Source organism: Blennius ocellaris (genome assembly GCF_963422515.1).
Source record: "Blennius ocellaris genome assembly, chromosome: 14".
Lineage (NCBI taxonomy): Eukaryota > Metazoa > Chordata > Actinopteri > Blenniiformes > Blenniidae > Blennius > Blennius ocellaris.
The window spans coordinates 12,306,967-12,333,474 of NC_137663.1; the positions used below are offsets into that span (position 1 = coordinate 12,306,967).

Genomic DNA, 26,508 nt, shown 5'->3' on the forward strand with positions numbered 1-26,508 from the left:
GTCTTCCCCACCATCACGTCATGGAAATCTGTGTCTGTGTGTGTGTTTCAGTTTGAGAGAACAAAGGGGGCTGGATGTGGTGAGGGCAAATCCTTATCACCACAGCGACACACACACACACACACACACACACACACACACACACACACACACTCCCTGCAGCTTTGCATCTCGACGGCGTTCCCATCTTGCTTTCAACTTTCTCCATTCATGCGATGTGGTGGCAGGCCTATTTGATGGTGAACTGTGACATTTAGAAACCACTTTCTATTGCAAACCCCCCCCCCCCCCCCCCCCCCCCACCTTGCAGTTCAACCTGGTGACTCAAGCTCCTCCACACACACACACACACAGAGGCCTCAAACCGGGGATCTTTCAGCTCCACCTCTCACACACTGAGGTCCACCAGTCTTCATATATTTTCGATTTTCATTTTTACGCCAACAACCGTTAAAGCATGACGAAAGGAAACATGAACTAACCCAACAAATAAACTGTAACTATAAGGAACGCTTTTAGTGAGCGCTGCTGTTTTTTTTTTATTTAATTTGTAGAGTTCAATATAAAAACGGTTCAAATAAATTGGCGCGCAGTTGTGATCAGAAATGTTCTTGCGATGAACTCCGAAGGGGAATTTCAAAGTTGCGTGGTATTCCCTGTCTGACAACGATCAAAAAGAATGGAGATGATCAGAGTGTATAAAACGTATTTTTCCAATCGTCTAATCAGGGTTGGGTGGATGTTGTGAACGGTGTTTTCGTGTGTTTGTCCGCTGTGCTCATGATTCATTGACCTCATTGTGATGAAGCATCCCCCACTGACGCCCGCTGACGTTTACCATCCACACTTTATTCACAGATAACTCTCTCTGACTGTCCCTAGGAGGAAAAAGAAGTGCATTCGCTACCTTCAAGGAGGAGGCTGTCCCAGCCCAACTTCTTCAGATTTAAGTGCGATAGACTCTCCCCCCTCCCCCTCCCCCTCCCCCGCCCGCCACCGCCACCTCTCCCAGCACCGCCGCCCGCCGCCCTCGCCGGGCTGCTCCCCGCCGCCCGCCTCCCCCTCCCCGTCCTCGGGCCTCCCCCCGTCTCCGCACACTCGCTCCGCCACGCGCCTCCTCCTCCTCCCCCCGCCGCCGCCGCCGCCCAAACACGCCCACACGCACCCGGAACTGTCCGGCCGGCAGACGCACGGCTCGGCGGCGCTGTCCGCCGCCAAGGCCGCAGGACTCTCCCTCAAAGTGCTGACAGAGACTCAGTGACGTCCCCGTCACCTCCGCAGGTGTGAAGGTCATCAGCATCATCATCGTCATCAACCGCTCCCAGTAACGGCAGTCTGACGGCGTCAGGCTGGATCCAGCATCGGATCCGTCCTCAACCGGTCACATTAACGCGCCGTTAAAAAAAAAAAAAAAAGAACAAGTTTTCAAAATAACTCCCACGAGCCGTTTTTACATGCCTACAACTTTGTTTTCAGGACTCAAGTGACAATCAACTATTTTGCTAACTTTTTTTTTTTTATATATATATATATAATAACCAATCAGTGGTTTTCGAAGCGTGGGTCAAAGTGAAGCGTCGCTTCTTAACTAGCAGGAGGAATTATTTATTCTTGCTCATCAACTCATGAGAACTACATCAGTAGAGCTCGTCCTCCCGCTCTTTGAAAATCCCTGGAGTTTTAAGAGACCAACGTAACAAAGCGAATGTCCCTTTTTTTTTTTTTTCTTACTCCGTTTATAACTGACTAAATCGTCCCAACACGAGAGCAGTGGACACACACACACACACACACACACACAGCCTGACCAGAAGCCTCAGATATTTTTATTAAGCCGACAGTTCCCCCCCAACTTTGGTTTTAGAATTCCCCGCGCAGCTTCCAGGTAAAAAGGAAAATCTCAAAGTTACTTCTTTTAGGCACTTTCAGGCTGTCAGTTTCTGGCTTCAATCGTATTTTCACATTTCTTGTTTTGTAAGAATCTCATGTGATTTGTTTTTAAGTTTGTTTTTTTAAGTCTCGCCTGTTTTCATTTGAACATTTTTGCAGCTCCGCAAACTAATCTGAGACCAAATGGGTACTATTATATTGCATTGTGTTGTAAAGTTTTATATTATAATTAAACTTTTATATGTTTTTATCTAAAAAGGAAAGAAAAAAAAAGTTGAATAACTAAAAAAAAAAAAAAGTTAGTTTTTACCGTTTTCTTAAAGCAATACATTGTGTTCGTCCTCTTGTGCAGTTTTTAGGTTTGGTTCATGTGTTTCTGCAGCAGCGTTCAAACTATAACTTGTGTTGGCAGCCCGTGCATGTTCCAACTTCAATGTAACAAACAAAAAAAAACAAGGCTTCAATTTCCTGTTCCGCTTCAGTTTACAACGTGGGCTGAGCTTTTTTGTACAGCTAAACCCCTCCAGCGGAGGGCGCTCTCGTGCTAGAAATAGCTTTGTTGTCAACGGAAGATGTCTTTTGTACTTTTTACGCCTCCAACACCTCGGATGTATTACTTGTTTTGTTTGTTGTAATAAAGTGTTTAATATCTTGTCCATTGATCCTGATATCAAAAAAGACCCCCCCCCTCCCCCTTCAGAAAAAATAACAAATCAATTGAACAGGTTTTATTTTCTCCTTCAGTATGCTTGATCATCCCAAAAAAGAAAAACAGCATCAGAGCATCACTCATAAAAAGTTTCCAATTCAATACAACATGAATTAGGAATGAGTTACCCAACGCTGTGTGACAACACACAAGTACTTCCTAGTCCCGGGAGCATTAATACAAATAAAAAGGGGAAAGAAGAAGAAAAGAAAAAAAACTCTTTAAACTGCTCCTACCATGAGCTCACAGAACAGATCCATTTACAAACGGTAAAATATCCATCCTTATATTTTCCATACTCCAAAGAAAAAAAATACATTTTATTCAATTAGCCTCAAAAGAAAACAAACATGTCCAGTAAAAAAGACAACCAGAGCAATTTAGAAGAGAACCGGAGGACTGATGGTGCATCTCCATGGTTACAGTCATGAAAACTATTTGGGCAAGTCACGCGAGTGTCGGGGAGACTGAGAGGAGCTTTAAATTAAAAAACACCACACAGGCAAGTTAATGGTCATGCTATTACTCGAATACAGAAATCAAGGGAGCGGAAGGGTGGGGATGGGGAATGGAGGGGGGTGGCATGTGGCTCTAAATATACTAAATGTCAATATTAACAAGTATGAACATCGCCAGTGCAACCAGTAAGCCGGGACAATCCTTTCCAGTGTGGTAGTGTTGGCAGGATCCCCCTCCCCGGTTACTTCTCTTCACACCACTGGTTCTCTTTGCGTACCTGCGGAGGAGAGCAGCCACACGTCAGCTTCGGGCCACATTCCTACCTCGTCGAAAACGCGGGACGGTGGGAAGAGAAAGCGGACCTGGGCTTCCTCCTCCTCCGTGAAGTCATTTTTGATGTTGAACGTCTTCCTGATCTCCTCCGGGGTTTTGCCCTTGATCATGTTGGCCACCGTCTTGCAGGTGACGTCGAGCAGGCCTTTGATATCCAAATAGTTGGCGGCCTGAAACGGGAGAACACGGGAGGGAGTGTGACCGCCGGCTCGGTGCCTTTTTGGATGCTGACTTTGGAATTTTTTTGTTGTTGTTAAACCGGCGAGGTGTCCTACTAACCTTTGGATCTGAGGGGGAAGGTAAACATTTATATAACATCACGTCAGAACTGTTTCTAATCTGATTTTAGGATCTCATTAATAAAACACTGCATGTATGATCTGCCTTCATAGTTCAACAGCTTTAATTGAGTTAATTGCAATCGAGTGAAAATGACTGCGAATCCTAGTTTGTCAACTGGGGGCACCATTTTAGCACAATTCTGAAACCCATAAGACAACAGTTAGTGATTCTTGTATCCCGGAGATCGGTGATGACGCACTGAAAACGTCGAGTTCATGACACGAAGGGGATTTCCTTCTTTCGCCACCGGTTCAATCTCTAGATTGGACTCAAGCAACATTTCAAAAGGGGCAAACAAACATCCAGCTCCAATAAGCGTGCCACATGCTGGACGCCGACAAAGGCCTGTCACGTCTCCAGCAGCCTCTGCTCTGCAGCTTGTAAACACATGCAAACATCCAGGCTGTGGGGAGGAGGTGGTTGGGGGGGGGGGGAGGGATCCACTCCAGTTACCTACGTTTCACAATCTAGAAGCCCACGGATGTACCAACAACCATTTCCCAATCTCTGCTGAGGTTACCTTTCACATGCTCCTCAAATCCTCTAGATCACGTTGTGTGGTGTTACGGCTCAGAAAGTAGCTCTGTTAACAACACCCCCCCCCCTTTACAGCAGTCGTCCAGCTGTTACTAAGCAACATTTGAACATTTGTTAACCAAATAAATCCACTCTGTTCTCGAGCTGCTTGCTCACATAAACAGGCGGAGAGAGGACAGTCGCAAGGAGGAGCGATTGAAACCAGCCCAGGAGATCCAAGTCAACGTGAGAATGTCGAGTATATCCACAACAACGTGAAATACAAATATTTAAATGTCTCAAGCTTGTTCTGAATAACCGCCGCTCTCGCGCGTGTCTGATTTCTGGCCTAAAACAAACAGATTTGAAATAAACCTGTCAAATATCAAAAACCAGTGTGTTCTCACACAATATTTATGGCTTAAGCGTCGTTTTTTTCTTCTTCTTCTCCTATACTTTAAATTCAGGGACGGAGCCGTATTCACCAGAATGAGCTCGAACAAGGTGCCCTGGTCCACTTTGAGGAACTCCTGGTCCCAGACGGGAATGTCGTCCGTCCTCTTCTCCTTGTTCTCGTCGTCCTCGGGAGGAGGAGGGTCGTCTTTGTGATGGGTGCACCACTGAATCACCTGGGGGGCCACGCACACGACACAGGATTTAATAAAGGAACGATACACACGGGACGCGTGGCACCGACCAACCGACTCTGCATGCAAAACGTCACATCAAAACCTGGCTTCTGTTATTAGACGCGTGTCAGAACTTTGCAGATCGTTCCAATTCGTCACTGAACCACCAGCTTACATTTATCGCAAAGAGGAAAACGGGAACAGTTTGTATAATTCTGCTTCAGAAATGTGGTTGGATGCTTCAGAAACAAGTTCTTAAGTCAATGAGCGGGGAAAACAAAACTGATTTTTTTGAGGTTTTATGAAGCAGAAAACAGAGTTTGCGATCTGTTTGTGTCCTCCAGTTAATTTGCGAAGCAAAACAAATGTTTGTTTGGTTCCTGTACTTAATGCGATCTTTCTTACAATAAATGCATGCAAACGGTTTTCTACCAATGCACTTCTTTAGAACGGCTGGAATTAAGTGGAAAAACACTAATGTGACATAAACGACACCACCAGATGTGTGTGTGTGTGTGTGTGTGTGTACCTTCTTAAGGATGGCAGCATTCACATTAGGGAGGGGAACTGGGTCATCATCGCCTTCATCGTCCATCCCCAAATCTGTAAGAAACACCACAAAATCCCCCACCCCCCCCATTAGCCGGTGGTGCAAACTCCAACGTCTCCATCCATCGGAGTAAAAACGTGATTGGAAAGTGGGGTGAATTTAAAGTTGTACCTTCCAACATGGTTTTAATGGTGACGGACTGTTTGGCTATCTCCACATCCACCTCGAAGATCTCCCCATCGGAGCTCTGCAGCTTTATTGTGGGCATAATCTGGGCGAGCAGAAAGCAGATTATTACACACCATGTCAAATACTTTCAGACAACACACAGAACGGTGACAAGCCAGAAGCCACTTCAGAAAACGCCGTCAAGCCAGCCGCCGCTCCTTTTAGCAGGGGGTCCATACACCATGCATGGTAAAGTCAAGAAATGCAAATCCTCCTACAGTTCTTTTTAATCCAACTTTGACCATTCTCATATCAAAATGTGCAACAGAGTGCATGATTTTAAGAAAACAAGATTATTGTATTTCTGTGTTTCCCAGCAGTGTTTTAAAACCTGCTGATCAGGAAGGTTTCGCATGAACTCAAACATACTTGATACATGGTAATATGTTGAGTGTTTGGTCACAGTCCAATTTTCAAATAACTTTATTTTAAAATCACACCTCAGACTTCCTTAATATTAACCTCGTGGTATCCTGGGATGGTCCACTATCACTGTGAGGTGGAATGACTATATGATAACTAGGAATTGTCTTTGCTTCTGCAGGCAGTAAGGTTGATACATATTTAATTACTAACAGTTTGCATTAAAGGCTCATCCATTTACTTTATTCGTTATGTGACTTCATTAGCAATAGCATTAATTTGTGCTTTAGTCAAGAACTTCATGAAGGCGAGATCTCATTCACTGGATCCGTTGAGTTTGCTCCGACGTTAAAGCGTGGTGTTCGGGGGGGCACTGCTCAACCGAACGGCCGCTGGCCTGACTGTTTTCTGAGGTAGGGTCTGCCTCGACACCAGTCATCAGTCATTGATTCTCTTGATACTGACATAACAACGCTTGGGAACGAAACAAAAACAAGTTGACGTTAACTACGCAGACGCTGTTATGAGCAAAGTGATCGGAAGCTATGCTAACCATCGGCAGCGATGCTAACCCAGGACTACATTATGAATGGATACAGCGTCAATACATCCCCGACAGTGACACTTGTTGTTGTTGTGTACAATACATTAAAGATGTTTCCAGTGTGCAACAAAAACAACCATTTGACTCGGCAATAAAGTATCCAGGTGCTTCGGAAAAACCAGTTCCCGAATTACCTGGTGACCGATTTCCTTTAGCGCCCGTCGTTGCGTCTGGTAAAAGTATGAGATACAAATCCCACAGAAATCCGTAAGTGGCCTGGCAACCGCCGTTTAACCGCATTTATAATTAAGTAATGAAGTGTCGTCCCTTTGTCTGAGTCCTCTTTTGGCATCTGTTATTTACTCGCAGCAACAACGAGCGCTATAGGAAGTGGGTCATCAGTTAACAGGGCAACCAGTTAATCCGAAACACCAGCGGCTAGCATTACAGCGCACAAGGCTAGCCTGTTAGCTGGCGCCTTGTTAGCCTCGCGAGGCCTCTGAGCGACTCGCGTTTCGGTTAATCGAATGGAAACGTAAACAATCCCACTCCGCTTCGGTTTCAGGTCCGAGACGAGTGACTACACGTACCGTGAATGTTGTTAGCGCGGGTCCAGAGGTGGTTTTCCCTCTGTGGTGAGCGGGTCGGGGCCTGACAGACGCGGGCGGAGCGAACGGCGGCTGGAAGAGTGAAGCTGGAAGTGGAAGCTGCCTGGTGCCGGCCTGAGGAGGAAGAGGAGGGGGAAGAAGAGGAGGGTAGGGAGGCTTCACTCCTTTTATTATTTAACTTCAGCCACCCACTTGTGTACAAAATCAGTTTATTTACGTGCCGAACATAGTGACCTTTAACATCTCGTCACTGGTAAAACAAGCAAAGGTCATTTATTTCTGTAGCACCATTTAGACAAAAGGCTTTACAAGTAAATGGGAAATGGAAATACGAAATAAAATGATTAAATGAAGTGAAAACTATTAAGATAAAGGTAATGAAATACGTTTATTTTCAGGCATGTTAAGGTAGAAATATGACTATACAGGTGCATCTCAAAACATTTGAATATCGTCAAAATGTTCCATATTTTTGTCACTCATTTCAGAAAGTCAAACGGATATATGATATGGGCTCATGACACATTGAGTGAAATATTTCAAGCCTTTATTTCTTGAAATAATGATGATTGTGGCTTACAGATAGTGAAAACCCAAAATTCAGGCTCTCAGAAAATCAGAATATTGTGGAAAAGTTCCGTTTTGGAGTGTCACGGTGTCACACCCTAATCAGCGAATTAACTCAAAACACCTGCAAAGGTTTCCTGACTCTGAGCCTTGAAATGGTCTCAGCCTGGGTCAGTAGGCTAGACGATCATGGGGAAGACTGCTGACTTGACAGATGTCCAGAAGACATCTCATTGACACCCTCCACAAGGAGGGTAAGTGACAAAAGGTCATTGCTAAAGAAGCTGGTTGTTCACAGAGTGGTGGATACAAGCATGTTCACTTAAAGTTGAGTGGAAGGAAAAAGTATGGTAGAAAAAGGACGCCCGCAGCCTTGAGAGGATCGTCAAGGAAAAATGCATTCAAGAATTTTGGGCGAGCGTCACGAGGAGTGTACTGAGGCCGGAGTCGGCGCATCAAGAGCCGCTTTTCTGGTGTCAAGCCACTCCTGAACAAGAACAAGCGTGGAGGGAAAATGGAGAGGCTCAGAATCCACGTTGCTTGAAGTCCAGTGTGACGTTTCTGCAGTCTGTGATGCTTTGTGCTGCCATGTCCTCCGCCGGTGTCGCTCCACTGTGTTTTCTGAAGTCCACAGTCAATGCAGCCATCGAGCAGGAAACTTTTAGTGCACTTCATGCTTCCTTCTGCTGACAAGATCCATGGCGATGCTGATTTAATTTTCCAGCAGGACTTGGCACCTGCCCACGCTGCAGTAATTCGTGCAAAAGGAGGCCCAACCAAGTATTGAGTGCATGGAAATAAATTGTACTTTTCAGAAGCCTTGCATGTTTGTTTAAAATATTCACATTGTAAGGCTTGATTTAAAGGACATGTGTGTCAGCAGTATTCAGGATGTTTGTTCCACAGGTGAGGCACATGGAGAAGTCTTATTTTGTCTGATCATAAGTGAAATATAAAATGCAATAAAGTCCACGATTTTCTGACATTTGCACAAATTGGTTTGTGTCTTTACCATCAGTGCCTTAAAAAGTGAAGTACAGCTATGAAATCATGTCAAAGTTAATTATTATAGATATTTCTACACATCACACGGACATTTTGAAGCATTTTTAAACATGAAATGCAAATATTTAATTGGGCATGGGATGCAAGCTCAGGCTTTATCACCCTGTCGATGTCCATTTTTAATGAGGGTGTTTAAAAGGATGAAATACTCTGATTCAAAGGTACACTACTGATGATATGGCACCAAATTGTCATCCTTCCCATGTCTGAGCCACAGCTCCCACACCACGCTCAAACAGGAAACCTCGTGACGGCCATGTTTTGGCACGAAGGACAGTTTAACATCATGTCCCGTGTTTAATGATCCTGTATTTATTTCAGATCATTTTTGGCATGAATATAACAAAATACAGACTTATCTTGTTTTTATTGCTCGTAATACTTATTTTTCATTTTTTTTCATTTCATTTTATTTATTCTTTTTTCAAGGTAATGCAACCTAAAATAAAGCAACAATCCAACAAAAAACAAACAAACAATACATTCCATGAAAAGAAGAACAGGAGTTGGATGAAGAAAAAAAAATCTTATAAACTCCAACCCCATTCTTGAAGAAAAACGTACAAACTAGATGGCCTAACCGATGTAAAAAACAGCAACAACAAAAAAACAACAATTACATATACACATACATACACATACACATATACACACATATACATACATTTACACACATATACACACATATACACACATCACCACCGTCATCATCATCATTATTGTTGTAAATTTTAACGTTTTTCACATTCGTCTCTGTACAAGTTAAGTGTCCTCTGTTTATACTTATATTTAAATTGAAGAATATTTGAACAACATTTTAGATCATTTTCTAGAGAGTTCCACTGTATCACACCAGATACTGAAACACACATTTGTTTAAGGGTTTTTCCTGCGAAAGGTTGTTTAAAGTCATTATTTCTTCTGCTTGTCTCACTGTTTACTGTAAAAAGCGCTTGCAGTCCATGCGGTAACAGGCAGTGTTTTGCCTTGTGAACAACTAATAAAGTTTGTAAAGAAACCAAGTCCTTCAATTTGAGTAGTCCTGACCTCAGAAACAGTTCTGTAGTATGTTCCCTTGGAGCAACTCCATTAATTATTCTTATAGCCCTTTTTTGTAAAATAAATAAGGGCATTAAATTTGTAACATAACAATTTCCCCATACCTCCAAACCATACATTAAGTATGGCAAAATAAAGGAGCAATATAGGATTCTCATTGCCTTATAATTCAACATAAACTTTACTTTACTCAAAACTGCAATGTTTTTACAAATTTTATTTCTTACGTAAGCTATGTGTGACTTCCACTTAAATTTATCATCAATGAGGACTCCTAAAAACCTAAATTCTGACACTCTCTCAATACTTATTCCATTTAAAGTCAAAGTAACACTTTCAGGGCATTGTTGATTTGTGAACAACATAAATTTAGTTTTGCTTAAGTTTAAGGACAATTTGTTTTTATTAAACCATTCCTGAAGTTGAACCATTTCTTGTTCAATAGTTTTCATTAATGTTCTTAAGTTCTTCCCTGATACAAAAAAATTTGTATCATCCGCAAAAAGAACAAAACGTAAAATCTTTGATTCCTCACAGAGGTCATTAATATATAAAGTAAAGAGTTTAGGCCCCAGCACAGAGCCTTGAGGGACTCCACACTGTACTGTTTCTAACTTGGATTCATGGCCTATATGCTCTACATATTGTTGTCTATTTTCTAGGTAACTACTAATCCAGTTTAACACTACACCTCTAATACCATACGTCTGTAATTTAGATATCAATATACCGTGATCGATCGTGTCAAAGGCCTTTTTAAGGTCAATAAAAATTATTGTAAATATTGTTTGTATGCTTTTGTTATCTTTTCATTAGAGTCCAATTACTGGTGCAACAATGTAAATTTCCCCACTGTGGAGCAAATAAATGTAATGACAAAGGAGACCCTAGACTTCAGTGCGCCTGCAATAAGTCAGGAGATAATGTGGCTCTCATTTAAATGAAATCTTATCTTATCTGATTTGATCTGATGTTATAATAAGACAAAGTCAAGAACATAAAACAACTTATTCAGGTCTAGAAGGTATAGGGAATAAGCTCTTATTGATAATATTTCAACTCTGATGCAAAAAAAGACAAGAAAAACATCTGCTCTCACTGAAAATGAATTTATTTATTTATTTTAATGAAGTATAAGATATTTTTCAAAGAAACCAAACTAAAAAGGTTTGAAATATTTAAATGTATGTTCAAGAACCTGTACTTATTTAATTTAGTCAAATTGGTGAAAGTTGTCTCAAGATTTAGATTAACTCCAAACTACATCTAGAATTTACAGAATAAAAAAAGAGGAAATAAATATGTTCATCCTCACACATCCTCACAAATAAAACAGGTTATATGTATATTGATTATTAGCAAAGGGCTGCCCTGCCAGTAAATCAAATGTTCTCTCTGTGTAAATATGTTGGGGAAACTCCCTCAATGTTGTCAATGCGAGGGAAGTGAACAATTTGATTTAGTTTTGTCCATGTGGCCCAAATAGAGAGGCAGAGAGCACAAACATGTGTTGAAGAATTATTTGAACCACATATAATCATTTTCCTCAACCTCAAAACATAAAAGAAACCATTTAAACCGTTTAGTGAGGATTGTTAACATTATTCTTAATGTTAGGTATTTGAATGTCATTATCTTCGCTCCTTATACGTCATCATCCTGTAATATTCTAAGCCGCCACCGAGTGGCGCTTTTCTCCTCTGTCATACATTATTTCCAGCTTTTTCTATGGTGCGTTCAAGTGTTCCTTGAAATATCAAACACACTTTATTGCGTACTTATAGAAAAAAAGCTTTTTTTTAATGTAATCAGTTAAAATATAACTTGGGTGTTTCTAAACGAGTATTAAACGTCATGCAACATAGTACAGCTGTAATATTGGCACGTTTACAGAAACTGGGTAATAGGGAAACTATTACTCAGCAAAAGGTGTGACAAAAACAAACATGAAAGGAATGTACTCTGTAATGAGGCTAAAACTGATATATATATATATATATATATATATATATACATACATACATATACGTGTGTGTGTGTACATACACCACAGAGGTGCGTATTGTAAACATGTAAACATTTCAACTTTCTAAATGAATCCTCACATGATCAGTGGCTGGTCGCTCCATTCAGAATTCATAGAAACCTTGTCTCATTGTGCAATAATGGGAGTGACCACTGTATCAATAGAAGATTTCATCACAATCAGGGCGAGAACATAAACAGGCAACTGTTCCCCATCAGAGAGCTTTATACTGACTATAAAACAAGTTCTGCTTTATCTTTAAACAATCCCACCCACTGTGGTTCTCCCCGTCCTCTGGAAAGAGAAACAAACTATTCAAGTTTCACTGCCTGCTCAAGCTGTTCAATATTTGCTTTTGCGAGACAAGAATTCAGATCACCTTAACATTAGCGCTCATAATCAATTCAAAGCGTTAAAGAAGAAATAAAGAAGCAAACCAGCACATTCACATCAAGAAGCATCCTTCGTCTTTATTAAATTGTTTGGTTAATACAGATTGGAGTTCAGGGGGAGTCAGTGGGTTGATGTGGATGAACACTCCACCATCAGGCAATCATAAACACACGGTCAACTGCCTCAAAAGAGTTTTCCTTCAGTCACACAGGACAAAGAAACTTAGTGTAAAAACCTGCCGGATGAAACTGTTCTTTTCATTTTTTTTATATATATATTTTCTTTTTAAATCAAAAAAAAGGGGAAAAAATTACAAAGAAAGAAAAAAACATCTGTAGTGTGAAATCCTTTTTTTTTTGGACATATTATACATTACTTTAAATTTACAAAAGTGCAAACGGATCATCATGTTGTGATCGCTATATAAGCCATAGCATGTGGGACTCAGCCGTATCCTCGTCTTGGACCTTGGTGCCATCAGTCCAGCTACACAGGCAAAACCAAAAGCAACTTAAACATCACTGTCGTTTCATACAAGTGGGGCAGATTTTCAATACAAGGTCCTCAGCAATGAATATTGTAGTGATTATGGCACACACCGTTTTTTGGTCCATCCATAGACACAGACATCGTTTTTTGTTTTTTTGTTTTCTCTTCTAAATGCTTAAATAAGTCTTGTGTGGATATACAATGTGCACTGCTGTGTGGGCCCTCCCCATCTTTGTCCCGCACACTCATTTATGTTGGTATCGGTTGAAAGTCGTGTATCATGGCAGTACTGGACAGGACTGTACAAGGGTCGGACAGCAGAGTTTACAGGAAGTAGTCTGGAGTACGGCGAGTGACATGAGGTTCCCCTCTGCGAGGCGCCGGATCAAACTGCAAACTGAAGGAGAATAAAGGAAGAGAGCATGGATTTAACATCAGAATCTCTGCCGTCACATAAAGAAATGCTGAAAAAAAAAACTATTTTCCGTGTACTTACAAAGAGTATTTGAGGGTGTCGTCTAATTCCATGATAGCTGCCTGGTTGCCACAGCGGTAGCAGTAGTTGGGAGCACTAAATATTGTCACCACATTCCTCTCATGACACCAGTTGTAGCCCTGAAAGAAAGCAGATGCATCATTTGTTAATGCAAGAAACGGGTGATTGAATATAATGCAAGTCTAAAAATCATCATGATGAGAAAACACTTGATGGTACAGAGAAGCAGGAATCCTCACAGGTCTATTGTTACATTTCCATTGAGAATATTAAAAGGCACAAACCTCCATAACCAGCTGGTGGGCTCGAGAAACCAGTGTGAGTCGGTTGGCGTGGTTGAACGTCTCAGAAATGTCTTGACCAAAAGTGTAGCCGGCTCCTCTGGGAGAGATTCCCCAGCCACCGCGGTCGTCAGGGTCCGACCAGAGCAGGTCGCACATGGGACCCTTGAAAGGAAACAAAAAGATTACATACAGATTACTCAAACCAAAAGGGTTTAATGGCAAATGATAAAGACATCTCTGATTGTTGGGACTGGTCATGAAGTTCAAGCGACCATTACTGGGTCATGTTTACCTCATGTGGCACTTCTTGTAAACGGTCCAGAGCCCTTATGTGGTCCAACGTATCTATGGATGGCGAGAGGCCTCCATGAAGGCAGAAAATCTACAGGGGGAGGAAAATAAATGCATTTCTGAACCCTTCACGTTACTAATATTTCCTGTATTACTATGAGAAAAAGAAACATTCCATTTTCACGTCTGTGAAAGACTATACTGGTATATTCTCACCTGAGAGTCTACCAAGGCAGTGAGGGGCAGGTAATCAAACAGGTCTGTGAAGTACTTCCACACGTTGGCATTTCCATATTTCCTTAGGCATTCGTCATAGAAGCCGTACACTTGTGTGATCTGTCTGCTCTCGTGGTTTCCTCTGAGGATTGTGATGCGCTCCCGGAAGCGTACCTGGAACACGAGAAGAGAGAAGATCAAGCAAATCGTCACTTTCTCAACTTCTCAAAACGGCAAGAGGCTTTCAAATGATCACCCACCTTAAGTGCTACTAGTAAAGTGACGGTTTCTACGGAGTAGTACCCTCTGTCCACGTAGTCACCCATGAACAGGTAGTTTGTGTCTGGAGATTTCCCGCCGATCTTGAAGAGCTCCATGAGGTCGTGGAACTGACCGTGCACGTCGCCGCACACGGTCACTGGACATCTCACCTCCTGCACATTCGATTCTTTTGTCAGGATCTCCTTGGCCTGGAGAGGAAAACAAGATACAGTTGCAGATGAGACCACGGAACTGAACCGGGCTCCAACAGTGTGGGAAACGGTGAGGTTCCATTAAGACTTTTAGTGACTATAACTGTAATCCATGCGAATGTTGAGCTCATTCAGGTGTGGCAAAACCACAGAGATGCTGTAATCACGCGCTCTGTACACAGTCATTTTCGATCATTCAATGTCCCCCATCATTATTTGAAGTACAGACAATTAACTGCCAATCTCTTTGTGCAATTTCTACATGAGCCTCCGCTGAGGTCGACATGAACACACTACACAGCCCGCAACACCATCAGCAGAACCTCTTCAGGGACGAGCCCCTCCCCTCGCTGTTATTCTCCCATATATCTGATTTGCAGAGCTCGGAACGGCTGCTCTGGTTGCACTGCAGTGTTTCCTAAAATCAATTAGCGGGGTGCTTCAAAAGAGAAGGATCGGATCATGTCTTTCATCCGACTGCGACCAGAAACGTTGTGGCAACCAAACAAGCAACAACTAACATGAGAATTGTAAAAATGTCTTAGTTTGATATATGGTTGTGCTGAGAATTCACAGAGAAAAGGTCGAAAAGTGTCTGCTGCAGTGCATGACTCAGAATGCTGCCTACAGCGAAAGCGTCGAGAGGAAACACTCAGCTGCTGCTGCCTCGGTGCAAACGGGGAAAAGCCACACACCGACAAAACCCTCAAAATATCCAGCGGGGTCAGCTGATGAAGTATATTTGGCATCGTTGGGCTTCATTTAAACATCTGTGTCGAGTGTCAGTTTCCTTTTTTTTTTTTTTTAATGCATGTGTGAAATGAAACTAAGAATGATCAATCAGGTAATTATTTTCCAGCTTCCACCGGCAGCTGTGGCATACAAAACTAAAAATAGGAAGAAAGCGTAAATCTGGAGACCCACAATGAGGCCTATTCCTGGACTCCGTCTTGCTCGGCTGGCTGGGCTGTCTGAGCATGGTTTCAGTCAGCTGGATGAGCTCTTTTAAGAAGCTTTAGAACAAATAAATCCTGAGGCTAGGGGAGAACTTTTCTAAAGCTGAATGACCACCCAGCCCGCCAGCTATGAAGGAAGTGGAAATCTCTGCAAAAATCAAAGGAGCAGCAACGTTTTGAGACCAACAATCTCTGATAACATGCTTTGAAACCCATCTCTTCCACAAGTACAGAAAAGTGCGTGACACATGAACACGATGTCCTTCAAACAGAGAGCAGAACTGCGTCCGAGCTGTCATCATCAGATGGGAGTGAGAGTGACCAGGGCAACGCTGCACAATGCTGACCTATATTAAATACGCTCTAACTGTGTCCATGCAACCATGTGACAGGAGGCCTTTCAGTCACTGGGCTGCAGATGACAGATTGACCAGCAATTCAGTCACTAAGCCCGAGAGAATATTCTTGATGCCTGTACTAAAGTGGAACAGCGACAGATTTCCACTGCCCATTCCTACTGATCCTAATTACTCAGAGGAAAGAAAACAAACATAAGCAGACAAAATAAGCACATTAAGGTGCATTTTAAGTGGGCCAGGTTAGTCCACTGGCGAGGTCATCTGTGATGAATTGCTCAGACGAACAATCTCATTTTCTTCACAAAAAAACAAACGTCAGTCTCATTGTGCAAGTCATCCATTAACTTGACATTGGTATACTGTGCCTTCTACTTTCGGCAAAATGACAGACAAAAGTCGTTCGGCCAGAAATCCAGAGCCAAATCGAAATTTGGTGTCACAATAACACCAGGAAGTCTGCTGGTATGGGCGAGACAATGGATTCGAAAAAAGCCACATAAGTTCTCATTAGTTATTAGGTTCCACTTTCCACAAGTTGCTTTGTTAGCATAGGGCACAGAAGAAGACCTTCGTCTGTGTAACCTTACACTCCAGTGAATGTAAACACACCGTTACTTTCCATTTCTGCAGAATGCAGTCCAGCCAACACTGGATTTTATTTTCCCAGTGCTGCTTGTTTTAGTTTACTTGTTCTTCTAAAGAATAGAATCATTGTTTAAAAGAAGAAAAAGCCCCCTAAAAATGTCAATTACTTCATCTGCCCCCCCCCCCCCCCCCCCCCCATTTACATGATGGGATTTTATGAGGGCGTAACAAAAATATCTGAGTGGAAACAAAAACCCCACCGGATTATTTTTTTTGGATAAAATATTACATAAAAGTGGAGATGGTCGATTAATGACCTCCCGCTACCGTCACCTGGATACCTTTTTCATAACCCGGCTTAAGCCCGGATTTAGCAAATGCCAGGAAGCATACAGAGAGAGGGATTGCTGGGTAGGAGTGTGTACCGTGGAAACCACAGCTGTGAATGAAAAGGATGACGGCAGAGGTTACACAAGCGCCTCGCCTAAAGTGCAGGCCACACCTGTGGTAGAAAGGCCCTGAGACGAGCACAGCACCAGATTACGGCTTCGCCCGAGACGTCAGACGCCTCACAGTCAACAAACTGCTTCGCCGGGTGGCAAAAAATGAAGTCGGCATTTTCTGGGCTGCCGCAATATAATCCCATTAAAACCAAGTTAAACACAGCTGAAGGTTCTGCTGCAGACGACGCGAGCACCACAAGCAGTGACCTCAGCCCGGCGTTTATGGTAGTTTCACCAAAGTCACAATAACTCCAGCAACTAAATGTGTCAGACTGTGACAAATGTGTATTTTACAGGGATACATTCAACTGCAACTCTACGAAATCATTAAATTGTGATGTAAATTGCTGCATTTATATGGCAACAATCCTCCAAAATAATCCGGGAACGAGCTTCTGCAGACGTACAACTGCAGAAAAACGTAGGAATCGTTTTTCAATCGGACTTGATTCCTGAGTAAAAACGACCACGGCTTGCATTTCGCTGCACCGTCTGGCTGCGCTTAACTGGTTCAAACAGCAATGAGGGTCATGCAGAAGACGTCTGCTCCAAAAAGTAGGGCAACTGTCACCACATGACTAAAATATTACATCACACGGGTACATTTTGGGTGGCGTCATGAAATATTAATGCTGGGGAGCAACTCTGAAGATTTGCTTGTTTCATGGTTGCAGTATTATACTTGTGTCTTATAAAGCTTCCCAAAAAAAACCAAAAGGCATTACTGGTAATTAACAGTAAAGGAAAACACAGCAAGCAAGTAATTAAAAGCAAATTGGAAATTTAATTTACTTTGACAAGGGGAAAAACAAAAGGTCAACAAAAGGAGAAGTCTCTCTGCTGCACATGTGACTGGTTTAATTAAGTTTGCTCTTCTGTAATTGACAGCAAGATAAAAAACAATTTCCAAAAGGAGGCACATTGTGTACAGTTACTTTATTTAAACCCGGTCGCCAGATTAAACACTATTAAATGATCAAACAGATGAGCTCCCAATTTAATTCACAAATAATGTTTGAGAAACACATTACTTACGGCAAATACAAAGCGTTTTGTATTGCCGTGCTCAGACTAAAAGTCTGGCGCCCCAGTCCTCCCACAGATACAGCTGGGGGAGCGAGAGGACATTACACGGCACATATTCTTCCTCGACTCCCCCATACGTCCCAGAACAGAGACGGCCCGCTCCGTGAGTCACAATGAACAGTGTTATCCTGAGTCACTCTCTGATCTGCTCCACAAGCGAAGGCTTTGATACGGCCAGTGATGCAACTCGCAAATCAATCATATACTCGGTTATTTTTAACTCGGGGAGGATGTTATGCAGGTGCTTTCTGCTGAATGTATTAACACGGGGGAACAGACGGGTCGAAGCAGGTTTATGAGGAGCTTAGCTGCTGTGACAATGAGGAAACGAGCTCTTTATTTAGTTTTCTACTTTGATGGTATCCTTATTATTACATAAGAAGGACACAGGGTAGGGGGGGAGGGGGAACAAAATATTCTGAGCAATTCTAGCCTGTTCTGTATTCTTTAAATAGATCTCCAACATCTGTTTACATCGTCTGCCAATTATTCCACAGAAACATTTTAAAGCAAACAAACTGTCTGTTCAGTAGCTACTTGAAACAAGATATAATCATCTATAATTAGAAAGATAATTGCCACAGAATCCTAAAAGTGGCTTTAAACCCTCTTCATTGCTCCGATACTTACAAAACAAAAACAAATGTAGGGATTAACGGGTCACTTGAGAGCAGAGTGCCCTTAACCTTCAGTGCTCCAAGCATGGTATTGGGCCTCGTCTGTGTCCTTTTAGGAGCCGCGAGGAAAAGAGCTGCTGTATTAAAGAATGAAAACATCGACGAATGAAGCCTCCTCCGCGAGCATTCAGCAAATTCGATTCAAAACAGTTAGGTTTTACAATCAATGAGAGACGCCAATTCTTCCAGCGCTGGGAGAATGAAAATGAAGCAACAACAATTTGTGGCAATCGGTGCGTGAGCTGTGCAGGGAGACAAATTCTGATCTGATTAAACTACCAACTCAAGAACCAATAAGCCGACTGTGTCTAAATACTGAAGGTCAAGTTTTGTCTTCAGGCCAGACGTGCAGAACTGGACGTCAGCCCAGGGGGATGCTGGGAGATTGAGGTTAAGCTGCCGCTCCGACCACAGAAAGTGTGCACAAGCAGTGAACAAGTGGTCACCACAGGCACGAGCATGTGTATGAGTTTATGTATTCGGTGTTAGAGTGACAATACGAATGCAACCACATCCATGGCATCCTTTGGAAAACATTACTAAACTGAACTCAAAGTAATGGGTTTATAATTAAGGATTAAGTTGCCCTTTTTTATCAAATGGACGTCATGTGAAAACATTCCACCAATTTTCCCTGAAGGAGGAAGAAGTCAGAAAGTCAAGCGCCGGCATGAAAAGAAGTGCTGACACTATTCACATGACGTATCCCTGACTCATTAAGTCATGTTTAAGTTTAAGATTGACTATCTTATTGCCATGTAAACAGGGCTGCGTCACCGCTTATTGACTTTTCAAGTAAATGAGAAGCCAGATGAGGGTCAAGGGAGTCTAATTGCAGCTGTCAAAGCAATCTGTGTGAAATGCAGGAAAAAAAGATGGATAACCAAGACTCAACAGCCTCTATTAGATACACATGTACAATCTACATTGATCCTGTACAGCAGCTGACATCATTCGTGCTCAATTTACATTTTAGTCGACCAGCTTGTTCTGTTTTGTGGTTGCCCTTTGCAATAGTATTGGTTTACAGAGGAGAAGTGTTTATTTTGATAAGTACATTAGCGAGAGGTTCCAATTGGGGAAATTACTTGCATAAATATGGCCCATCTGAGTGAACATTAACTACATAAAACCCGGAGCAGTGGACTGCCACTTTGAGCCCAGGTAGTGGTTGAAGGCCTTGCTCAAGGGTCTAACCTGTCGGCAGTGGGATTTTCCCCGACTTATATTTTGCCGACTTTTGAACACATGGACTCAAGTACATGGATATGTGAATTTACTCCAGAATACACAGAAGAATCAACTTGCACTGGACGATACCAAATGACCAAAGTGGCCACGAAGCCAGCCAGTAAAAAGAGCTGGATGGTCAACAACAGGGCCACGAGGTCAAAGAGCGACCTCTTAATTGATCGGGAAGCTGAGTCACTATGATTTAAACAAATGGAGCAGGTTCAACCTCCATACTCTTACACTTATGTTAGTGTACAGCCTGCCGGAAACTAAAGAAGAAGAAGAAGAAGAAGAACCTCCATACTCTCAATTGTCGTAGAGGTGTACATCAACCCATTTCTGAACACGTCTCCAGTGGAAGTATCGGGTTCTTATTGGCTTTATGGGCTCAGCAAGATGAAACACGAGGTGTTGGGTGTCTAAAGTGAAGTGTTTGTGGGACAGAGTTGGTGAAAAGAGATGCTGCAGTCACTGACAGGCTGAACGAGGAGACTCGATCGTAAAATGTGCTATGTGACTTGAATTCACCGCGCCGTTTTCTCCGCCCTGCCCTCGGTAAATCTTAAAAAACGTTCCCCGTAATTCAACAGTCAACGGCGTGACTGGCAAATTAATGCTCAAGTTGCTTGGGAAGAGGCGACTGGACGCATGTAAGGAGAGGCAAAGTCCCGCACCGCGCAGTGAAATGTACACTAAAGACGCCATTTTAAGAATGTCTGGAAGGCGGCGGGCGGCCGTGAGGGCCGGCGGATGGGGGCATTTTTTAGAAAATAACTCACCTTTTCGCACAAGGTCTTCACTTGGCCCTCGGAGAGCTGCTTGCACTCGTTGAGCTGCTCGATCCACTGGTCGATTTCTTTCGTGAACGCCTTTTCGTCCATGTCTGCGGGTTTTTCTTCCGTCGCCGGGTGTCTGTCGTTACCTCGCGCTGATCCCGATGGGGAGGCAGATCTCAGCCCTCAAAAGTCTTCTTCAGTCGTCCGTCGCTAAACGGCCACAACAGACAAGAGTTTGCTGCCTTGTTGTAAGACGCATGTGCCGCCAGCTGCCGGATCACTATTTGACTGAATTGAATCTGAAGGGAGGGAGAGGAGTCAGTGTGGCGATCCACCCTGGAAACTCGTCCCGAGTCAAGCGACCAAACAGCAACACACCGCTTCCGGCTGCCTCCTTCAAAATAAAAGTAAGGCTGTCAGATACAATCAGAAGAAAATCTGTCATGGATGAGTCCAACAGAGCTAATCGCCATACGAGGCCGTCAAAATGTGCTGTATACATACTATTTTTAACATAACAATTTGAAGAAAGATAACATTATTTGATTATCCACTTGGCAGAATCTCTTTATCTGTATCTAACCAATCATATGCATAGTTTCAATCCCTACCTCCAGGGTTTGAAATCCCTCCCAAACAATACCTACCCATTCCCAAACCAGGGTTAGAATCACTCGCCACCATCTGTCTCTCTTATTCATTTTTCTTTGTTTCTACCCCCTAACCACAACCAGAACAGTAGAAAATCTCCACCTCTGAGCCTGGTTCTGCAGGTTGCTCCCCATTAAAAGGAAGTTTTTCCATTCCACCAACACCTAATGCTTGCTCATGCAAAATTGTTGGGCTTTTTTTTGTAAAAGTGCCTTGTTTGGCACTGGAGAAATAATATTGGGCTGGAGTGAAGAAAACCTCAATTCTCTGACATCACTGCACCAAATGTAGACATGTTGTGGATAGATCCCACAGCCTTGAACATAGAGCACACGTGCTTTATCACTGAAACACTTCCCACTAAAAATCGAGCGAAAGCAGAAAGCAGGAAAAGTGTAGGTGGGGGATCATGCAGGAACTACCTCAGAACGGGATGCCATTCATGAAAATAGCACTCTCGCCTCTCTTGAGTCGGGTCTTGAGATACAGGAGTCATGCTTTGGAAGCATAAACACAGGATTAAGACAACACAAAAACAGTATCGCAGTATAACGTCTTTGAATATATTCTTGCACATTTGGTAGAAATATTGGTCTGTTTTATGGAATAGAATACAATGGAATAGCCTCTATTTCCTATGTAACACTGGACTTAAATATTTGACGTACAAGTACTATGCTTAAAAGACATTGCTTTACCAATATGTGTCCAATTTAAAAGAATATAAACAACTTTTGACGAAACATTTTTCTTAATTGTCCTGTAAATATTCGCATTTAACATTAATGAGACCCCACATTTTGAGACATGAGTAATTGTAGTATGGGTGAAGACAGGGTGTAGACTGGACATGCAGACAGAGAGACAAACAATCAGGTGCCCATACAGGCTATTTAAAGTCATGAAATCACCTCAAATTCATGTTTTTGTACTGTGAAAGTAAACGAGAGCACACGCAGGTTTCACACAGCCCATCCTGAACTAAAATAAACAAAATAATTGGGAGTTTTTTTATATTCTAATAGAAGATCTTCACTTAGATGTAATTTAGGTTATGAAATCGGTAATTAAAGGTAACTGTTGTATGATTCCCTTGGCTAATATCAGGATTTTTAGCGTACCAGGTCAGAAACGTGTAACAGCTTAAAGCAGCATGGTTCTCTTCAGGCTCTTTTTCCGTCTTCCTCTGGTGGATTGTATCCAGCTTGACTTCACAACAGAACGAAGCTTGACACAAATAGCAACCGGAGACCGGTGAAGGCAGCCTTGCCATTGGTCCCCTGCTCTGCTTCCTCTGTGCTTTTATTGGATCAATGTTTAACAGAGAAGTTACAGACATGGGAGAGAGAATACATCATCATCATCTTCCTCTGGAAGCATGTGATGTTTTGAGGTGAAGCCATGATGTCACTGTTTTACATTTTGCTCTCATAAAGTAAACGAATCACCAGACAGTCAGGATCCTCATGTAAAACTGCTCGAAAGCTCTATTCACAGGTTCAAATGTGGTATCTAAACAAAGAGAATAACTTGATGTATGTTAAGTTATTTTCAAACCAAATCGAAAAGTCATACAAATACAAATGTGTTCTTAACAACAACAACAACAACAACAACAACAACAACAACAACAACAACAACAACAACAAAACTCGCTCATGACGAAATTTGACTTGTTCATTAATATATTACTCTATACCAGTAAAAATAATACCACAACTGACCACTTAGTGTTCCGTTATGCAAACTTGAAGTAATGTCACTTTGTGGCACTGGGCTGCAGTAATAAGTTGCTGAGTATTTACAGTTTGTCTTCAAGTTATAGTATTGATGTAAATATATGCCAACCTTTTAACCATGAAATTAGTCTCAAAAGGTCTTATATTCACTGCTTTCATTGCACTGCTACTTCTGACTCTGTATCAACATGCAGGATGAAAACATGTGAGTGGCTTGGCAAGAGAATCCATCGTTGCAAGGCTCAGTTACAAAACCTTACACAACAGTGCTGAGAGGAAAGTGGGACAACTGCAAAGGCATCTGCATTTGCTTAAATGTCAGGAAAAAAAACTATGTAGAACAATGCATATTTCATGTAGCATTTTGCCAGTACATTGTTAGAAAATCTTCCTTGGGCAAACGCAAAGCACGATCGGGTGATTACAGTGGATATAAAGTCCCTCATAACAAAGACCAAACCACATCGGAGGTGCAAAAACCACAGGCACCAGTCTACAAACACATGGAATAAAGTGATCAACACATGGGCATGTGCACTGTGCACAAAGACAGCATTACTGGCTTGAATGTTTGACTCCAACAACGAGGATCCGGTGACTGTCCTGCTGTGGGGGACATTCTGCGTGCGTGGTTTGGCTTCACCTTGGCTTCCCCTCCGAGGCGAGAGGTCACTGCAAATCAATGCAAAGTTGCTGTGAGTGACCACCCTTATCCTGTGATGATACGTTTATATCCTGATGTCAGCGGTGTGTTCCAAGATTAAAATAACTCCATCCAGGGGGCACTAAGGGTCATTCAATGGTATGTAAATGATGTTGAATCAATTGCTCTTTGCCACCATCAAAAGACCAAAAGGTGCTAATGCTTTACAAAGACACACTGTGTAGAATTCCTTTCATTATTGATGTTTTATATATAGCCTTATCGAAACTCTTTATCAGGCTTTTTTTATTTGATTTCTTTGTGTGACTGTAGTAGTAGTAGTTGAAATGTTTCAAAAGGATGCTCTCTGGGGGGTGGTGTTGTCAAATATTCAACACTGCTTTGGAGAGCACAAAAAACCTTTTTTGTCAGCAGTTTCTCTATATTTTCCCATTTGAGGACAATTACTCCAATCCCAAAGTGTGCCTTGCCTCAGAGAACATTTTAAATACTGACACAGTCATTTCCTGTTGCCTGGATTCCACATTTCCTGCAGAAAGCATACAGCCAAAGGGCAGAGGAGTGTAGCAGGCGTAGTGTGTTCTTTGAAGAAAGTGGGTTCTGCCTTAATGAGCTGCAGGCTAAATATGGTTCTGGACTAAATATGGTTCTGGAGGGGAGAGAGAGAGAGAGAGAGAGAGAGAAAGAGAGAGAGAGAGAGAGAGAGAGAGAGAGAGAGAAGGGGGGAAACCCAATAGATGAGGAGAACATGCAAACTCCAAGCTGTAAGTCCTTGTCCATGAATCTCACCCAGTGAATGATTCTGTTCTGTGAGCCACTGGTGTTCACCGCTCTATTCACACGCTCTCCAATTTGATGATTTTCTGACAATCGATCATTACTTATAATGGGTACATTCAGTATTTTGTTTTGTATTGCAGGAACAGGGAAATACTTCAAGTACAGTCTTTTGTTATCCGCAGCCTCGTTAGTCATTCATTCGGCTTTCATTCGTCATCCGTTTCACAATGGCCTGTGATTAATTCCTCTCGAGGAGGAGGCATCAACTGTTTGTGTTGAGCTGGAACATGCTGCCGCGTACACGGTTAAAGACACATTAATCTGGAACAATCAACTCACAGCGTCTCCATCTCAAGTTATGGTTCTTCCATTGTATTTCTTGCCTTTTGCTCTGTTTGGTTCCAGCGCTGACAGGCACCTCTTTGTTGTGGTCTGACCTACTTCTTTGTGTCTGCACCGGGGCACTACAGCTCAGAGGGAGATGTGAGACCAGAGACCCGTCAAAATGCTTTAAATAAAGGCTGACAGAGGTCAAAGATGTTGCATTATCAAAAACAATGTATACATTAGTGATTGTGTGTATAAAACAAGACATTTCCTGGCTCTTTTGGCCTTTCTATTTTATTTTGGTGTCACAAAAAGACACAAAAACATCAAAATTAACAATGATTAAAGAATGAATCCGCTCTGCCTTTTGGAGCCGCCGACTGACGCACAGGGACATGCACGAGTAGCACGTGAAATAACAATCACCGTATCTTGACTCGAACCTGTTATGTTCCTTTGTGGAGACGATAAAACAGCAGGCACGATGAAAGAGGGAGGCTTCCCTGCTGACACACATGTTAAGTGTGCAGAACACTGATTACCTGGAGAACAGAGCCGTTATTATTATCAATTACAACTGTGGGTGATACCATTGTTAATTTTCTTAGAAATTACTGTTATGATCTACCTACGTGAGTTAGTGGGTAAAATTGAGGCTTCATCGAATTTCAATTCAATGTTATTTTATGGAAACAAACAGAAATTCACATTTGCATCCGTCCTCCATCAGTCACAAGTTTACATATTAAAAAAAAAAACATTTTGAAATGTAACGGCAGAAAAAACCCCAGACAAATGCATCAAGCTGTTAGTGCAAAACAAGAATATAATGAAATGTAATGAAGAAACAGAATAATTACCTACATATTTGTGATAAGTTGTCTCGTGGCTTACCACCATCTCCTGCTGTTTTGTTGAGGACATACTAATATGAAAAGTATTCATGTTTTTTACTCTTCAATCATGATGACACGCTATCACGTTTCAAAAAATAAGTAAGAAAAGTGGCTATTGTCGATTCCAATTTCCAGATACATCCGAAAACATTTTCAACTAGGGCGGGCACTTGGCACATAACTTCGCCAATGCCACATGTGTCACCATGGAAACCAATAGATCACAAGATTATTTGATCCGCCTCATCATTCCTTCCACTATTTGTCATGGTCATTTGAATTGCTTCATGTTGCCACCATGTTAAGGTTTTCGGGGATTTATTTGGAAACGGTTAGCCGTTTTAACATCTTACAGTCTAATGGATTGGTCCTTGGATGATAACAAATCATACCTGAACATTTCATGCAATTCGGGGAAGTGGTTATAGTGAAAAGTGGATCAAATGCATACAAACCAATATATATATAAACACACACAGACGAACACATAACCTTCTCGGCCAACTCCGTTGGTCGGCCAACTTCCGTTGGTGAAGGTAATAATAGATGGAAAATATGTGTTACAATACAGAAAATATTGTGGGTTTTCCCACCTCTTTTGGTTCCTGACTCATGCAGGTTAATGCCTGCCAGCTCTTCTTTATTTACGTGTGAGAGTAACACAATCATGGAACACTTCACAACAGAACGGCAGCTGTGACTGTGGAAAATGTAAACAAAACTGACTGAAAGGAGATTACATATTA

General features: G+C 42.2%; 3 protein-coding genes across 8 annotated transcripts in view; 1 reads left to right on the forward strand and 2 right to left on the reverse strand.

Annotated features, from left to right (window-relative positions):
* tcf7 (transcription factor 7) overlaps nucleotides 1-2,544 on the forward strand; it is a 64,438-nt gene extending 61,894 nt beyond the window's left edge. For 3 of the 6 annotated variants that reach the window (XM_080508225.1, XM_080508226.1, XM_080508228.1), the window contains one exon: nucleotides 883-1,079. In XM_080508225.1, coding sequence (XP_080364351.1) covers nucleotides 883-950 — 68 coding nt within the window. In that variant the 3' untranslated portion in view covers nucleotides 951-1,079. Of the gene's footprint in view, nucleotides 1-858 lie in introns of all 6 variants that reach the window. The other 3 variants (XM_080508227.1, XM_080508229.1, XM_080508230.1) reach the window with 2 other exon arrangements.
* Nucleotides 2,545-2,603: 59 nt separating this feature from the next.
* skp1 (S-phase kinase-associated protein 1) lies at nucleotides 2,604-7,285 on the reverse strand. Its single transcript, XM_080509557.1, has 6 exons — nucleotides 7,154-7,285; nucleotides 5,600-5,699; nucleotides 5,408-5,481; nucleotides 4,735-4,878; nucleotides 3,421-3,561; nucleotides 2,604-3,335 (listed from the first exon to the last, which is right to left on the reverse strand). The coding sequence occupies exons 2-6, from the start codon at nucleotides 5,694-5,696 to the stop codon at nucleotides 3,300-3,302; spliced, it is 492 nt and encodes a 163-aa protein (XP_080365683.1). The 5' UTR covers nucleotides 5,697-5,699; nucleotides 7,154-7,285; the 3' UTR covers nucleotides 2,604-3,299.
* Nucleotides 7,286-12,332: 5,047 nt separating this feature from the next.
* ppp2cab (protein phosphatase 2 catalytic subunit alpha b) lies at nucleotides 12,333-20,981 on the reverse strand. The gene is made up of 7 exons (XM_080509135.1): nucleotides 20,709-20,981; nucleotides 14,318-14,527; nucleotides 14,058-14,231; nucleotides 13,843-13,932; nucleotides 13,551-13,712; nucleotides 13,267-13,385; nucleotides 12,333-13,167 (listed from the first exon to the last, which is right to left on the reverse strand). Exons 1-7 carry the CDS (start codon nucleotides 20,808-20,810, stop codon nucleotides 13,095-13,097), a joined length of 930 nt encoding a protein of 309 aa, XP_080365261.1. The 5' UTR covers nucleotides 20,811-20,981; the 3' UTR covers nucleotides 12,333-13,094.
* Nucleotides 20,982-26,508: the final 5,527 nt, after the last annotated feature.

Excerpts from the sequence above, each read along its gene's own strand:
- skp1 (XM_080509557.1), bottom strand. The coding sequence starts at position 5,696 with ATGCCCACAATAAAGCTGCAGAGCTCCGATGGGGAGATCTTCGAGGTG. Across the intron at positions 5,482-5,599 it reads CATTAAAACCATGTTGGAAG|ATTTGGGGATGGACGATGAA; the intron begins GTACAACTTTAA and ends TGTTTCTTACAG. Across the intron at positions 3,562-4,734 it reads CCTTGTTCGAGCTCATTCTG|GCCGCCAACTATTTGGATAT; the intron begins GTGAATACGGCT and ends CTCCCGTTTCAG.
- ppp2cab (XM_080509135.1), bottom strand. The coding sequence starts at position 20,810 with ATGGACGAAAAGGCGTTCACGAAAGAAATCGACCAGTGGATCGAGCAG. Across the intron at positions 14,232-14,317 it reads CTTTACTAGTAGCACTTAAG|GTACGCTTCCGGGAGCGCAT; the intron begins GTGGGTGATCAT and ends CTCGTGTTCCAG. Across the intron at positions 13,713-13,842 it reads TACAAGAAGTGCCACATGAG|GGTCCCATGTGCGACCTGCT; the intron begins GTAAACATGACC and ends TTTCCTTTCAAG.